Source organism: Larus michahellis, chromosome Z (genome assembly GCF_964199755.1).
Source record: "Larus michahellis chromosome Z, bLarMic1.1, whole genome shotgun sequence".
NCBI classification, from domain to species: Eukaryota; Metazoa; Chordata; class Aves; order Charadriiformes; family Laridae; genus Larus; species Larus michahellis.
The window spans coordinates 52,858,670-52,873,698 of NC_133930.1; the positions used below are offsets into that span (position 1 = coordinate 52,858,670).

Below are 15,029 nucleotides of genomic sequence, written 5' to 3' on the forward strand. Positions count from 1 at the left end.
GGTTCAAGCTTCAATTTCATATATTGCACATTGTTATAACTGAGGTCAGATTTGGATAATAAATACGGTAAATGAATTAGGTCATACTTAAGTACACCTTGGAAAAATCGACTGTTGGAAAGGTCCCTTCAAGTAAAACTGAAGTACAAGCTTCTGTAGCCACACTTAATAGCCATTAGCTGGTCTTACTTGCAATAGAGGCTCTGAACTGGGCTTCTGGGTGGCCTTATCCACACAGAGTGGAAACAGTTGTGTACCACCCCCAGTAGAAGATGAAATACCTGGAGGACCTACAGGCGCAATAAAAACTCTAGGTCAGTGTGGCACTTGTGCTTAATTTATTTTTGTGTCCCATTTGCAAAGGGTCTTTAACTGCAGCTGGATGAAGATATGCTCACATAAAACTAGGAGAGTCAACTTGCAAGTTTCTGTATAGGGATCATTTTTTTCCCCCCACTACATTAATTAAAAGTCCTGGAAATTTTTGGAGGCTATGTTTACAGCAGCCCCTAGGATCAGCCCTGCTGGAAAGAAGAACCACTGCTACTCGAAGCAGGTCGTGTAATCTTAGTGTTCAAATACTAAAGGTCCTGGAATCATCTCCAGTGCTGGCAAAGGCAAGGTCTGACCACAGGCTGAAATGCAGAAACAACAGCTTTTTTTATAAGCTAAATTTATTTTTCAAATTTGAAATAAAAAAAAAAAAATCTTTTAACAATTGAGGAGTTTTTTAATGTAAGGCAAGTATACTGCGTCAATCAGAGCTCCTGTATACGGTCAAGCACATGATTCAAAGAATATCTGCTTTCCAGTTTAAAGATATGAATACAGTTTCCTCAGAATTGCAGAACGATAAACATTTTGAAAGTGAACGGCTCACAGGTACAGAAGCACCACCACCAAATTCAAGATACTTCAACTTGTGACCAAGAGGTAGCAAGTTCCAAATAAACATCACTAATAAATCATTCCACCAGAGAAAAACACAGATTAGTTATATCAAAGCAGTTCAGCACTAACCTAAGCTAATTGAGGGATGCATGTTTGCAGCTGCTGCTATGTGGCTCCTTCCTGGACAAAGGGAAGAGCAGCGGGCTGACAGGAGTGGGATGGCACATCTGTGTTGAAAAGTGATGCAAGGGCAGAGCACACAAGAGGAGCACTGACCTTCATGCTGAAACCTAGTGACGTGATCTAGTCAGGCAGCCAGTCTCAGCTCCCTTGGACATTAGTGTCGGGGGAAAAAAAAAACCCAACCCAATATATTTGCTTGTTAATACAGGAAGGAGGCTACTGAATTTTCACCAGCATTTGGCTTCCTACCTGGGATGTTGCCCCCAGCTACAAATAGAGGTATCCAAATGCCCTGCAGAATTGATTTAAGATTTCAGGCTTCACTCAGCTCACAATAGATGCATTTAATGTTTTTCTGAAGCGTAGCTTAGGTTTATTTCCACTGATCCATCTCAGATCTATTTTTCCCCCCCCTTACTCTGTCTGGCTCGCCCTTTTGCCTTTCAGTTCACAAAAAGTGCAAAAAGGCTCTTTCTCTGGCCCCTTAAATGGGACCCTTCTACATAGCCGGTTTGCTTCCATTCTTGGTACTGTCTCCTGAGAATGTAGCCGTCTCAAGGAACTCATTTTCCCCCGAGTGCAGATTCCTGCAACCCACTGCTTTACCTTGAGACTTTCTAAGGCTTTCATCTTGAGAAAAAAACATCAGTGGTGTAGTTTTCTGTTCAGTGTATGTAAACTTTCGCTTATCTGCATTCAACTCCAGCTAACATGCTGTTATCACAGGGGTGAGGAAAATGACAGAAAGAGAGGAACATCAAAAGATAAAGGGTTAGGACCATTTAAAGCGTAGCAAAATTATTGTGATGTATTATATTCTTCCCAGAAAAGGGAAGCTGGAAAGCAGCAGACTGCGATCTTAGATTTGGCAAAACTCCAAATTAGCATAAATTAAGTGGAATGGTGAAAGGAGGAGCATGGTATTTTCTAGACACAATGCTATATGGTTTCTAATAAAATTAGTCTTCATTATTTATATCCCCTTGTTTCAGAAACTTCCTGCTAATAAGAACTTGAAAATTCTAACTTGCTTGGATCCTAATAATATCCCCTTCTTCTAATCTACCATGCTGCTGTACTTAAAACGTTGTGCAGTAGTGCAGTACTTCATCATGAAATATGGAATCAAGTGCTTTGGTTTAGCACTTCACTTTTTTGACATGGTTTTCCACTGCTTGCTCAGTGATGGTTTCATCTTCTTCGATTTTTTTTTTAACTTTCTGGCCCACCAGATCAAAGATGGCTTCTGGGGGAAATCCCTTAGGCTCTCCCACCTTCACTGTCAGCATGTCAAGTGTCAGTACTGCACCTTCAGGAATTGTCACTTTGGCCACAACAGATTTTCCCAGCTACAGAGGAGAAATTAAAAAAAAAAAAAAGTTTAAGTCAAACATATTCCTAGGTTTAATATACCAAAAAAGGCTAGAAAGTATTGTGCAGTTACTTGGGAGCAGGTTGTGTGGAACTTCCCTCCCCATTATGTCTTACTCCAAATAAAGGAGTTAGAGTGGAAACCTCCACTATAACTAGGCTGCTGGGAACATCCAGATCCTTCCTGAAACTTGATAATGGCTCACTGGAATTTTTCAGAATGGAGGGAATCTGATTAGACTGACTAGTATTTTAGCTTAGTGTAAAAGCAGCTCATATACAGTCATAAAGACATATTACTCCTATTACCAAGTACTTCGTACTCGCCACTGGTGAGGCCACACCTCAAGTACTGTGTTCAGTTTTGGGCCCCTTGCTACAAGAAAGACATTGAGGTGCTGCAGCAGGTGCAGAGAAGAGCAACGAAGCTGGTGAGGGGTCTGGAGAATAAGTCTTATGAGGAGCAGCTGAGGGAGCTGGGGTTGTTTAGTCTGGAGAAAAGGAGGCTGAGGGGAGACCTCACTCCCTACAACTACCTGAAAGGAGGTTGTAGCAAGGTCAGGGTCGGTCTTTTCTCCCAGGTAACAAGCAATAGGACAGGAGGAAATGGCCTCAACTTGCACCAGGGGAGGTGCAGGATGGATATTAGGAAAAATTTCTTCACCAAAAAGGCTGCCAAGCACTGGAACAGGCTGCCCAGGGAAGTGGCTGAGTCATCCCTGGAGATATTTAAAAGACATGTAGATGTGGCACTTAAGGATGTGGTTTAGTGGTGGACTTGACAGTGTTAGGTTAATGGTTGGACTCAATCTTAAGGTTGTCTTTTCCAACCTAGACGATTCTATGATTCTCCTCAACTTAGTTAACCACTGGATGATACACGTAGAACTCCACTACGCCCAAAATTGCCAACATTATACTTTGGTAAAAATAGTTACCGACTGGCAGAAATGGCGGTTCATATAAAATGACAGGTCAACACTAACGTTACAGTGGGCTAAGCATAAACACTGGGCATGCTGCTACTTACCAGCAGAAATTTTTGAGTGCAGAGGCAGAAACGCTACTGCAGTAAACAATTAGCAAGCTATTTTTCTGAATATAGAGTTATTAGCTATAGGTCTAAATGAGTCTCAGCTATACATGAATCAAAAGCAAAAGTTACCTTTTCATTGCAAGCCATTTCACAGGGCAGGAGCTGTTTGATTGGTGAACCCATTGCTTTTTCCACAGTACGGATGGCTTTCACTAACTCTGCCAGTTCATTTGGCTCCAGGGATGCTTGGTGGTCACTTCCTTTCCACGTTTTGTCAAGAGTCACGTGGCGTTCCACTACTTTAGCACCCATAGCAACAGCTGCCACTGAAATGGCTATGCCAGTTTCATGCCCTGAATAGCCAATGGGGATATCCGGAAAAGCTGACTGGTATGCCTTGAATCATGACAGAGTTGGTCTGAATTACCAAGGTAGTAATTGCAAAGACAAAGCAAATTTAACAGTGATAATTGCAATAAAAACAATGGACAATTACTGTGCCACAAAACAAGCAGTTGGTTATATAGAGAATTATTATTTTTTTTATATTCAACAAGTCATACTGCATTACTGACTGTCATGTTTTAAGAATTTCACTAGGATTATCAATACTGACAAGGACAAGAAGGTATGTTCTAGTCTATGATTTCTCTTAGGCTTTTCTTTTTAATTCAGTTTTACTCTTTAAGGTCTTCAAAGCCTACACCACTGTACGTTACAGCAATATAGTCTATATTACTGTATCAGTTTCATCCAAGAACCCAATGGACTCATTAGACCTGTGTCCGGAGCAGATTTCTTCCAACGCCATACTTAAAATACGAAGCAATCCTTTCAGCCATACATAGGGACAGTCACCCACTCCTAAAGGCAATTAAATGCAGCTATGTCCCAGTATTCTAAAAGTAACATACTACGTGTGCATAAAGCTGGGCAAGTGCTTGAACACTGGCCAATTGGGGAAAATTTTCTTGCATCATTATCAGACATAGCCAACTAATATTTTCAGTGTAGGAAACTATACAATGGCCTAATCCATTTTCTTCATTGCTCTGATATTCACATGAAGTGTTTTTAACAAAATTTAAAACAGGCGGCTAGACTAGAAAGTTATGTTCTCAATGCTGTGCAGGTTCTTAATGGTAACAGTCTGCATAGTTCTTCTTTGCACTACAAAGTGCAGGGTTAACATGTTAACCATGTCGTATTTTCCTCTGTTTAATTTTGAATACTCCAGTAACATCCTTTATTATATTCCTCAAAGCTGAGTTCTGCTAAAAGAGGATGCAATAGATATTTTTACTTCAACAATTGCATAAATTAGAGAAACACGGTACATCTTCTAACTTGCCAGAAGCAAATTCCAGCATGCCTAAGATCTGGAAATATATCTCAATAAAAGTGCATAACCCTTCTCTGGTACCCTACCCATGTTCACTGACCGATATAACACGTAGATTGACATCCTCTGGCTGAAGTGGGTATGCACTGGTGCACTGCAGGAAGCAGAAGTTTGGATTGATGGGCTTCACAATCTGGTAAACCTGGTGCATTGTGTTCATCGACTGCATCCCACTGGAGATCACCATTGGGCGACCTAGCCATTAGAAAAAACATGCACACGTTTTGTCCTAGGAACGTAAGAAGGCTACACAGAATCAAATTAAATTCTTGAAGTAAATGAATTCAGTTAAACTAAAAAAAAAGGAAGCTGGGTGAACCTTTTTTTTTCCTCAAGTCTGAGGGTGGTTTTCTTCTAAAGGTAGTTTAGACTTTTTTCCAAAATCAATTGGAGGAAAAACCTAATAACTGATCTACTGAGACACAGTGATGTTTATCAAGACGGCTCAAAAGAAAATGCTTACCTTTCTTTGCAGTCTTTTCCAAATATGGAAAATTGTTTGTATCTCCTGATCCTACTTTGAAAAATGGAACATTGAGTTCATGTAGAAATTCCACAGCCATCTACAAGGAAAATAAATCACTGCATTTTAACATGCCACTTCAGTTGTATCAAAGAACATAAACAACCCTTCAAAATAGAAAAAAACAAAGCTTAATTAAATAGGACAGATATATATAGAGATATATAAATATATAGAGACAGATATATAGATATATCTCCTCCCCAGATACAGTGCTTCTGAAATAACTTACTATTCCATGGGTATTAGTTTCTGAGTTCCCTCCAGGTGAAGTATTATTGAGGTGCCTTCTTTTATACTTCTACTATGAAACCTGATTTTCCACGTTTTTGACTGGGATACCTGTCTCAAGGCAGTCTCTTTGGTCTCTCAGCCATTGCTGGTCAAGCCAGCTGTAAATACAACTGCTGAGTACAGGTGAGCTCCACTGCTCCTCTAACTTCAAGATGAGGTTGTAGTGCCAAAAAAAGCAAGAATGCTGTGGCCCAACACAGAGAGCAACTACCTGCAGATGGGAGCTTGCCTGCTGAAGATGATGTACTGCAGGCACGCAGGCAGTCTTCCTGCCATGTACCTCCTGCAGGTTAGAAATACTGAAACGCAGAGTGTTTAAAACTACAGGTAGTTTTCCTGAATAGATCTGTCACTCTGAAAAATTGCATGAGTATGTTGAATGAGAACATGAAAAAAAGTAAGTGCCCAAAAAGGGAAATCCAAAATGGAATTGCTTCTAGGAGAGAGAGTAGAAAATAAGTATAAAATATGCCAAAGAAATTACTATAAACCAGTTTATTCAAATGTTAATTGTACTCTGCCATCTTCTAAAAATGTGTGTGCTGTATTGAAGAGAATTCAGGAATCATTGGAGGCTCCATGAAAATCAGTATTGCATCAGTAAGCTGCCTTATAAAAATTAGTACTTTTAAGGAAGAAAATCCCAAACCTATCACAGGCAAGAGATACTGAAATCCAGCTGACTGGATTTCATATCCAAGTGAAACAATTAAATAGTTAACTAACTTTGTGCCCCTTCATCTACCCACAAACACTTGTAATTTTTTCAGCTCATTCCTTGTTGCAGTCAAATTTATTTAGTCCAGAGAAAGAGTGCTGATGTCCAGAAGAGAATCACATCTTCTTCAGTCTAATTTTTCTATCGTCATTATAATGCAGAATCATTTTCTTGTACTAGGATGCATAATATCTCTTTAATATAGTTTATTTACTAAGATGCATTGTGCATGAAGACAATGAATACACTATCTTAAAAAGCCACAGATCTAATCTGAGGAGATTGCACAAAATTAAGTATGACAGATAGACCTCATATCTAAGGCCACTCTTCATTAGGTAAATATATCTTGAAAATTGGCAGCTTTTCTGTAAGAAATTCAAGGAACAGGAAGTAATATCAAACAATAGGGATGACATTAAAAGGTGTGGTTCAATGAGATCCTGTTTTGTCTCCAGTACACTCTGGAACAGAGTAGATAAAGGAGTTACTCATAGCCTTTCTATTTACTTCACACATCACTTCATTGATTTTTTCATATAGTTAAACACACAATTTAACCTCTTCTGGACATAGCTGGAGTTCCAGAGATCATGCTGAATTTACAGAAGTTATGTATTCTCAAGAACTTATTATGTCAATTTATGTAATGTTTGCCATAAATTCCGCACCCATGCCTCACAGAAATGCCACCAGAAGTCTTAAGAGCTGTGTAATGTAATTACTGTTCAAAAAAGAAGGCACAAACACGTATCAATAGTGTTAATTAGCTGATGAGACCACACACCAAGGACCACAGGATTTTGAGGAAAAGAGGGATCCCAGAAGTGGAAAGTAATTTTAGCTGCTGCATATGAAAGGTGTTCTGCATTGCGCTAGAGCCTTTAGAAGCTGGAGGTTTTAACATCAAAGAAAGAGTGTGATTTTTTTCACCCCAAAGGCATATTGTTCTTTAAGATCCCAGATACAGAAGTCCAAGGCTACTGGATTTAATTGCTCTTTTCTTAAAGGAGCAGGTGGTGCTCACATCTCCTAGACAGGAAGATAACAATAAGAAAAAAATCACAATACCCTCTTTTCACAGATCTATTTCTGAGTCTGTGATGTCGGGCTATTGCAATACATGCAAAACACCTTTTTGTCTGTCAGACACCTGAAATAATTTTTTATGGTATTTGCTGCTCGTACCATCTCAGCTGGGGCACGGCAATTCAAAGACTTTGGTCAATAGGACGGTAAATTGATAGAAGCAGTGAGAACAGCCAGAGGACTAGAAAAGACAGCATAACAAGGCTGAAGGAATTGAAATTGCTTAGTCCAGAGAACACAAAGCAGAAAAGAGATGTGATAATGGTGTTCAAATACACAGAGAGGGGAATCAAGAAAAGCATGAACTTTTATGTCAGATGAGGCAGGACAAAAATTATGAGAAAGGAGTTTAAGCTGATGCATCAGGAATTTTCTCGTTAAGGAAAGTGAGGCAGTGAACAATCACCTTAAAACATTAAATAAATCCCATTCTTGTCCCATCCTGGATAAGGCTACTTTCAGAAAGAGAGGGGCATGGCTGTGCTTGTGTTACACGCAAGAGTGTCTAGCTTACTGCTGGAGGGTCTCTTTCAGTTTGGTGCTCTGTATTTTCTAGGCCACAAAGAAAAGTAAAAGAATCTGTAAACTCTGATCTATATTGAGGTTTAGCTGTTACCTGATCTTTCTGGTTTACACATTTCAATTGTACATTGCATTTGTCAATACTGTAACTAAACATCGCTTTGAGGCAGCCAACATGCAAGAGAGAAAGTACACATCTTGTAAGGGGGAACAGCAGCAGATAAGCTTCAGGAGTTTACAAGCTCCTGAGACTGCCTGTTCCAAGACCCCACTGACAAAAAATCAGTAAATGCTTCAGGAGTAACTGGGCAAGGTGGAGACCCCCTCCATGAGATTGGTAAAACAAAAAGGAACATAAGCATTTCTGCTGCTTAGAAAAAGAACTGGGCTCTCGTAAACAGAAAAGAAAAAAAAAAAAAAAGAGATTAATTTGAGAAATGAATCTGGTTTAAATACAGAGGGAAGTTTGAAATTCCTGGAGCCAGTATACCAGACAACACCAATAGTGGTCAGATTGTGGTCTTGATCTAAAACCTTGACTGTTTATGGAGTTCAACTGAGGCCTTGTCTCTAATATGATTTAGTGTCCGTAAATACCTCAGCATACATGGCAGGTCTTCCAAAATGTTCAGCCATCTACTTAACCATTATAGAGACACAAATGAACTGGCAGAAGTACAATTACTGTAGTTTCCTCATTTAGAAATTCAAGGTCCACACATATTTAGTATTCTTTTTATATAAGAACTGTCGTGCCTAAGTAATAACAAAGAGATACAACAGCTGGACTGTGCTTGTCATTCCAGTATGAATTACATACCTCATCCATGCCAGAAGCTGTGAAGAAAATGCCAATCTCCTCTGCGTACTTCTTTAGCTCTCTATATTGCTCATGACTAAACTCCAAGTGACGCTTGTGCTCCCCATAGGTCTTTCCCCAGGAGTGTTCAGAGGTGTAGGGTCTTTCTAAGGCTTTCTTGTTGAACTTGTACTCCAGTTCGCTCTTCTGGAATTTAGCACAGTCTGCTCCACACTCCTGCAAAACAAGCACACTGAGCGGAAGTGCAAGCGAAGCTGCACTCACCCTGAGTTTGAACACAAGCTTTGTGCAACTAATGTGCTCACCTGCAGTGGGGTTTTCACATTATCATCATCGCAAACACAGGAATGGTACAAACACAGAATGACAGAGGACCTGCACACCCATGAGCCCTCTTGTTTCAAAATGCCTATAAACTTAAGAGCAGCAGTCTAGAAAGAAATCATACTAAAACTACAAATCTGAACTGCCTTTTGTTATGCCACTTATTTCAAGAGTTTATTTCTGTGCTGTTTTCCAAGCTCAGCTGTCACATGATAATTTTACTTGAAAACAAGGAGACAGGATTCCACAGAACAAGGAATATGAATCTGAAATTTGTCTGAAATGAAACAAACAGTGAAGTAAAATTCTCACTATTTTCCCCTTAACACCACTGCCACGGGTCTGAACACATTATGTCCCGAGTTTTCCCTCAGTGATGATACGCTGTTTTCTAACGTAGGTATATCTAACATGTACAACACCAGATTTTAAAACAGCCTGGCTGTCCTACCGGATGACAGAATATTACCCCAAAAAGTAATACAATCAGGTCAAACTGGAGGTTCACCAGGGACGCTTCACCAGTCCGTGCCCTCAGCGAGGCCGGGGCTTCCTGAAGGAGACCACGATGTGACCGCGGGCTGTGAGGGACAGACCGAAGGCTACCACGGCAGCGCCCGCCCCGCTGGCCCTCGCCACGACCGTCTCCTCGCAGCTACGTTAGTGTGAAAATTCCCCCTGTAAATCGCTCCGCTCCCCCCCAGGCGGTGCCACCGCCCCGAAGACGATGCTCCCCGCACCGAAGCGTCCCCCGCGCGGAAGGCGTGAGAAAGCTTCACTCCCGGCCTTCCCGGCCCCCGCCGGTGCCCTGGGGCCCCCGCTCACCCGCACCTCCCTGCCTGCCGCGGCCGGTGGAGCCCGGCAGCGCTCCCGGCGGAGCAGGAAGCGGTGAGGGAGCGGGGGCAGCCCTGCCCCGCCGCGGCCCCTGCCCGCCCGCCCGCCCCCACTGGGCGCACCTTGGCCATGCGGATCATGCGCTTGGCGATGGCCAGGTCGCCCTGGTGGTTCTGCCCGATCTCCGCGATGATGAAGCAGGGCTGCTCGCCGCCCACGCGCCGCCCGGGGCACAGCTCGAACTCCCGCGACATGATGGCCGCCGCACCGCCACCGCCACTACCCCACGGCCGCTGCCAACGCCCCGCACGACTGCGCCGACGCTTCCCGGCCCCCGGCGGCGCCACTGCCCGGGCCCGTGGCGGCAGCCAATCCGCGCTGCGGCGGGCGGGGCGGCCACCGCCCCCTGCCCGGTGGGCACCTCCCGGCAGGCGCGGGGGCTGTCGTGCCGCTGCCTACGGGGCCGCTAGGTGGCGCCGGGAGGCCGCGGCGGGGCGCGACCGGCGGCTCCGCGGTGTTGTACGCGCGGGCGGATCCAGGGCGGCGGAGGTGACCGGGAAGTGTTCGGGGGCCCGTGGGCCGTCTGACCCCCAGCCGCCCGGCCTGACGCTGCCGGAGGCCCCGGGTCCGCTTCCGTCTTATGGGTGCGGGCTCCCGGGGACGGCGGCGCCCGGCGGGTCCCTGTGCCCGGGGGTGTTTGCGGAGGTTTCCATCGCGGCGCCGGTGACACGCAGACGGCAGCTGTTCCCGCTCTGGCGGCCCTTCCCGTCCCCGGAGCCGCGGCCGCAGGCCCCGCGGGGTCCGCGGGAGGGTGTCTGGTCCGCACGGCCTTCTCCAGCCTGGCCAGAGAGGCGCTTTCTGTGGCGGCAGAACAGAGTCTCCCAGGAAACACAGACGGACTCTGTGTGCCCGCCTGAGAGGCCCTTAATAACCATTGATGCAGAGGGGATTTACAGGAAGGACTTGGTTTAGGCAGGACCTTCCATGATGCACCAAAATAAATGGTCGAGTGTGCTGCAGTGTGTTTGGGTCAGAGGTGGGTGCCCTACCTTACGGCCCGCTTACACACGGCGTCTCCCTGGTCTTGGCAAATCCCCACTCAGCTCAGCATGACACAAAACTGCCAAAATAGTGATGTGTCATTAATTAAATAGCTTCAAATAAATTGGCAGAAACAAGTCAGACATTACACCTGGCCACACAGTTGCAAAAATTCCTGACAATTATTCCAAATACCCTTTCAGCTTCGTGCTTTTTATAACTAGGTGAGTTTCTTGTTTTATGCCAAAAAAAATAGGTTGTTTTCCTGATGGGAGGAATGTAACATGGTCTGGATTTGCATAGGTTACTGTGCTGGATATAAGTGAATGGACGTTCCCCTAGCAGAGGCTGTTTAACATACTTACGCCCAAACTAATGACAGGTTCTTCATTTAACCTGCGTATTGTTTTCTTTCCTTACATAGAAATGCACAGACTTTACACTTCTGTGTATTCACTTACTTATATTCACTGTGTTCACTTACCTACAAACTAGAATTTCTGTTGCAGTGAAAAATGTCAGGGCTTTACAGGTTTTCAAGGAGACATACAGAAAAAAATGATTAGAATTTTCAAATGATTTGAATGGATCAGAATGTTCTAGCTGACTCTACTCTGATTTTGCCTTAAAATACATCAATAAGTAAAGTAAGACTATTTGTAACACAAAAACAATTAAAAAGTGTAAAACATAAGTGTACAATTCTGACAACAATCAAATGGAGTATGTGGGTAAAAAATTCTTAATTCCTTTTCCCTTGAAGCAAAATTAACTCAAAATAGGATGTGTTGCCATGTGTTTCTGTATAACAGAAAAAGATTGTAACAGCAATGTTAAGTAATGCGACACACGTATCCCTTCTCTCCACTCAAACTTTTGCTTTCCTCATGAACTACCCACAACTTAGCTGTGGCGTTTTGCCCAAGATTGCAGTTACCTTCTCCCAGGGCTTTAAGCATAAAGAACATCATAATAAAAATTTGTAGGTGTGAAACAGGTGTGTTTGTTAAGCTCGAGGAGCAAGTTTCTGTGTAAATGAAAGCACATTCTGCGGGACAGTTATACTAATGGAATAGCTTAATGAGCAGTCTGTTTGCATTTGTTGCATGTAGTGGTTTATTGAGCATAACCATTGATTAACTACATTTTAAATCCAATAGAAATAAAACAAGAACTGTCTATTTTAAGATAATGTTTTCCTTCAGGAATTAAACCAAACCAAGCTATGCTGCCTGGACAGAATCCACCCAGAGATCAGTGTGACCTCAAAAAATGTGATAAATTGTCCCCACGTCTCCCTCCGCTTTTCTCTTCACTGAACCCGATGAGGCTGGAAAACACTGAATTGCTTGTTTACTCACATTAATCACAGGGTTCTTTTATTTAATACAAATGTGTATCTGTGGAGAAAAATGATGAGTTGACAGATCTGAGGAAAGAAATACTCTGTGTTCAGAGATATTCACATGGTCAGTTATTCCACATTCCTGTTATTCCTCCAGGGCACATATGGCTTACTTTCTGTTTTCTTCCAGTATCTCTTCCCACCCATGGGAGATAATCAAACAGCAGCCATGTCTCATGGAACCAGCTACATGAAATCATTTACCATGGAGCCCTCCTGCCAGTGACTGTTTGGAAGGTTATTAATGGTCCCTGTTGAGATCGTTGAGGTATTCTTCTCTTTGATAACTAAAAGGTGGTGAATTAAGGACAGGGAAAGTGGGTAGTGGTTACCTGACGTGGGCTGCTGGAGAGCTGCACAGCTAGGTGTTGGTGGAATAGACTTGATCAAAAAACCCCAGATTTTTCTTAACAAAGTTAAGAACTAATGTTTCGGATATATGATGTAGATGTGTACGTGATAGGAATTTATCACCACTGGAAGCTGCTGACTGTGTAGGTATGGAGCTCAAATTACTGGTTATGCCAGTAATCAAAATCACTGAAAGACAGGAGAGTCCTTACAGCCCTTTCTATTGACCCCAGTCATTAATCCCTGATATGACCAAAGAATACACAGAGACCAAAAGCATTGGGTTCCTGGAATGAAAGGGAGACCATGCGAGTGGATTTCTGGTGATCAGAGTAAGGTTAAGCTTGGAAATGAGACAGTGAGAATATCAGGAGGGTGTCCACCTACTGGTGATTTAAAACATAGGCATGCAGCTGTCTCAGCAGTTCTGCTGCTGCAAGACCCAGTATTGTGAAAACAGAAACATACAGCCCCAATCCTACTCTCAGAAAGTAGGAAAGGTGAGAAATTTGCAATTTTTTTGGCACATATTTTTGAAAACTGAGTATTTCTGGACAGAAGATGTTCTGCATTTTTACATTCAGAATGTTCTTGCTTGCTTTCCCCTTGTATTCCAAGCGATGGCAATGAATTAACTTTGTAAGGAAACTTACTATCCCAGAGGAAATTAAACTGCAACACTTTGCTAGGTCATACAGCTATGGTTTTTAAAATCTAGATTTCCCATTATAAGACTAGGGAAGTATTTAACACATTTATTTGCACCCATCCTATACAAATGCAAAAATATACCAGAAATCTCACCAGAGAGTCAAGAGAGGGCCATCAGCACTATGGTAAGCAAATGGGTTAAAAAACTTGTTGAGGTGGAAAGAAAAGAACCTAATTTTCTCCTTTAAAATACTTCCATGGGCAAGAGGAGGAACATTAATTTATCAGAGTTATATCTGTTGGTCAAATAAGCGAGGGTAACGTTTGCCATCTCCAAGGACTGAACATGTATATCATAGCCTTGTGTTTTAGTGCTCTTCAAAAACCAGCATGTTCAGGGATTTACCCATTTTTCTTAGCACTCCTGAACTGATGCCTCAACTAGGGAATATGGAGCAGCTGGAGAAATAGAAACAGTCTGCACATACTTCTGTGTTCTGACGAAGGCTGATTCTGAAAGTATCTTACTCCAAAATCATCCTCCGACAGACATGCAGACACACTTCTGACATTCTGGGCCTGTCTGTGAGGTTTTAATGTAACTGAAAATCAGTTATTGCATTTATTATGATTTTGTGGTATATGTTTTTTTTTTGTGGGGTGAAGCTGAATTTGATCTTAAGGCCTCGTCTACACACAATATTAGGACCACATACTAACCTTTGCACAATTGCAGTTACAGTACTGTAGTAAGTCTTTTTGCTGGTGTTGGCTGTTCCCTGAGGAGAACTGCATCCTCCTGAGAGACTGCAGTAACAGCGACTATTTGAACCCAACCACTGTACTCCCAACTGCATAGCACTATGTGAGAGACAGCCTAAGAAATTGCCTCAATTTCAAACCAGAAATGGCCTTGAGTAGCAGTATACCATAATACACATGGTATGTGACATCAGGGTATACTGATGTGTGACATGGTATACAGCTGAAGTGACACACAGAACGGATGCTGTCTTTTGTAAAGGACTGAAAGCTGCAAATGATGGTGGGAAGAGGACAGTGTATAAATAAATAAATTTTTTGCTTTGTCTTTCTTAAGTATTGCAGACAATACAAAAAGCAGGAATGTGTGTATCCATACAAAACCAGCCAGTTCTCTAGAAACAGGTCAAGCTGGAGGCTATTTCATAGCCAGGAAAGTTTCATGGTAACTGAACCTCAGTTAGCCATTTCTGCTGGTCAATTACACTTACTACAGTCACGGGTGGATACAAATCCAGGCATAACTTCTTTAGGGGTGCTGAACCACAGTTGCAGAAATGATCTGAGTAAAATACAGTTCCTACAAAAATGGTTACATTATGTGTAGTGGGTAATGCATACTTTGTGAACATTTCTAGAGAGAGAATAAAAAATTAAAAGTATGTTGCAGATATTACTATTATACCCCATAATGGGCCATAATAAAATAATTTCAGGAATTTTATAGGATTAAAAGCCATACCATAATCTGTTGGATTTTAAGACTATAAAAATTAGCTAACCATTTATTAAAACACCTCACACTCATTATT

At 42.4% G+C, this 15,029-nt stretch overlaps 1 protein-coding gene across 1 annotated transcript; it reads right to left on the reverse strand.

The window, feature by feature from the left end:
* Window positions 1–641: 641 nt before the first annotated feature.
* Window positions 642–10,364, reverse strand: NANS (N-acetylneuraminate synthase). The gene is made up of 6 exons (XM_074569782.1): window positions 10,130–10,364; window positions 8,850–9,065; window positions 5,347–5,446; window positions 4,924–5,078; window positions 3,611–3,877; window positions 642–2,423 (listed from the first exon to the last, which is right to left on the reverse strand). The coding sequence occupies exons 1-6, from the start codon at window positions 10,259–10,261 to the stop codon at window positions 2,214–2,216; spliced, it is 1,080 nt and encodes a 359-aa protein (XP_074425883.1). The 5' UTR covers window positions 10,262–10,364; the 3' UTR covers window positions 642–2,213.
* Window positions 10,365–15,029: the final 4,665 nt, after the last annotated feature.

Bases quoted from the DNA above. Each gene is read 5' to 3' on its own strand.
- NANS (XM_074569782.1), bottom strand. From the start codon at position 10,261: ATGTCGCGGGAGTTCGAGCTGTGCCCCGGGCGGCGCGTGGGCGGCGAG. The intron at 9,066-10,129 runs GTGCGCCCAGTG...CTTGTTTTGCAG, and splicing joins GCATGATCCGCATGGCCAAG to GAGTGTGGAGCAGACTGTGC. The intron at 3,878-4,923 runs GTCAGTGAACAT...TCATGATTCAAG, and splicing joins TCAATCTACGTGTTATATCG to GCATACCAGTCAGCTTTTCC.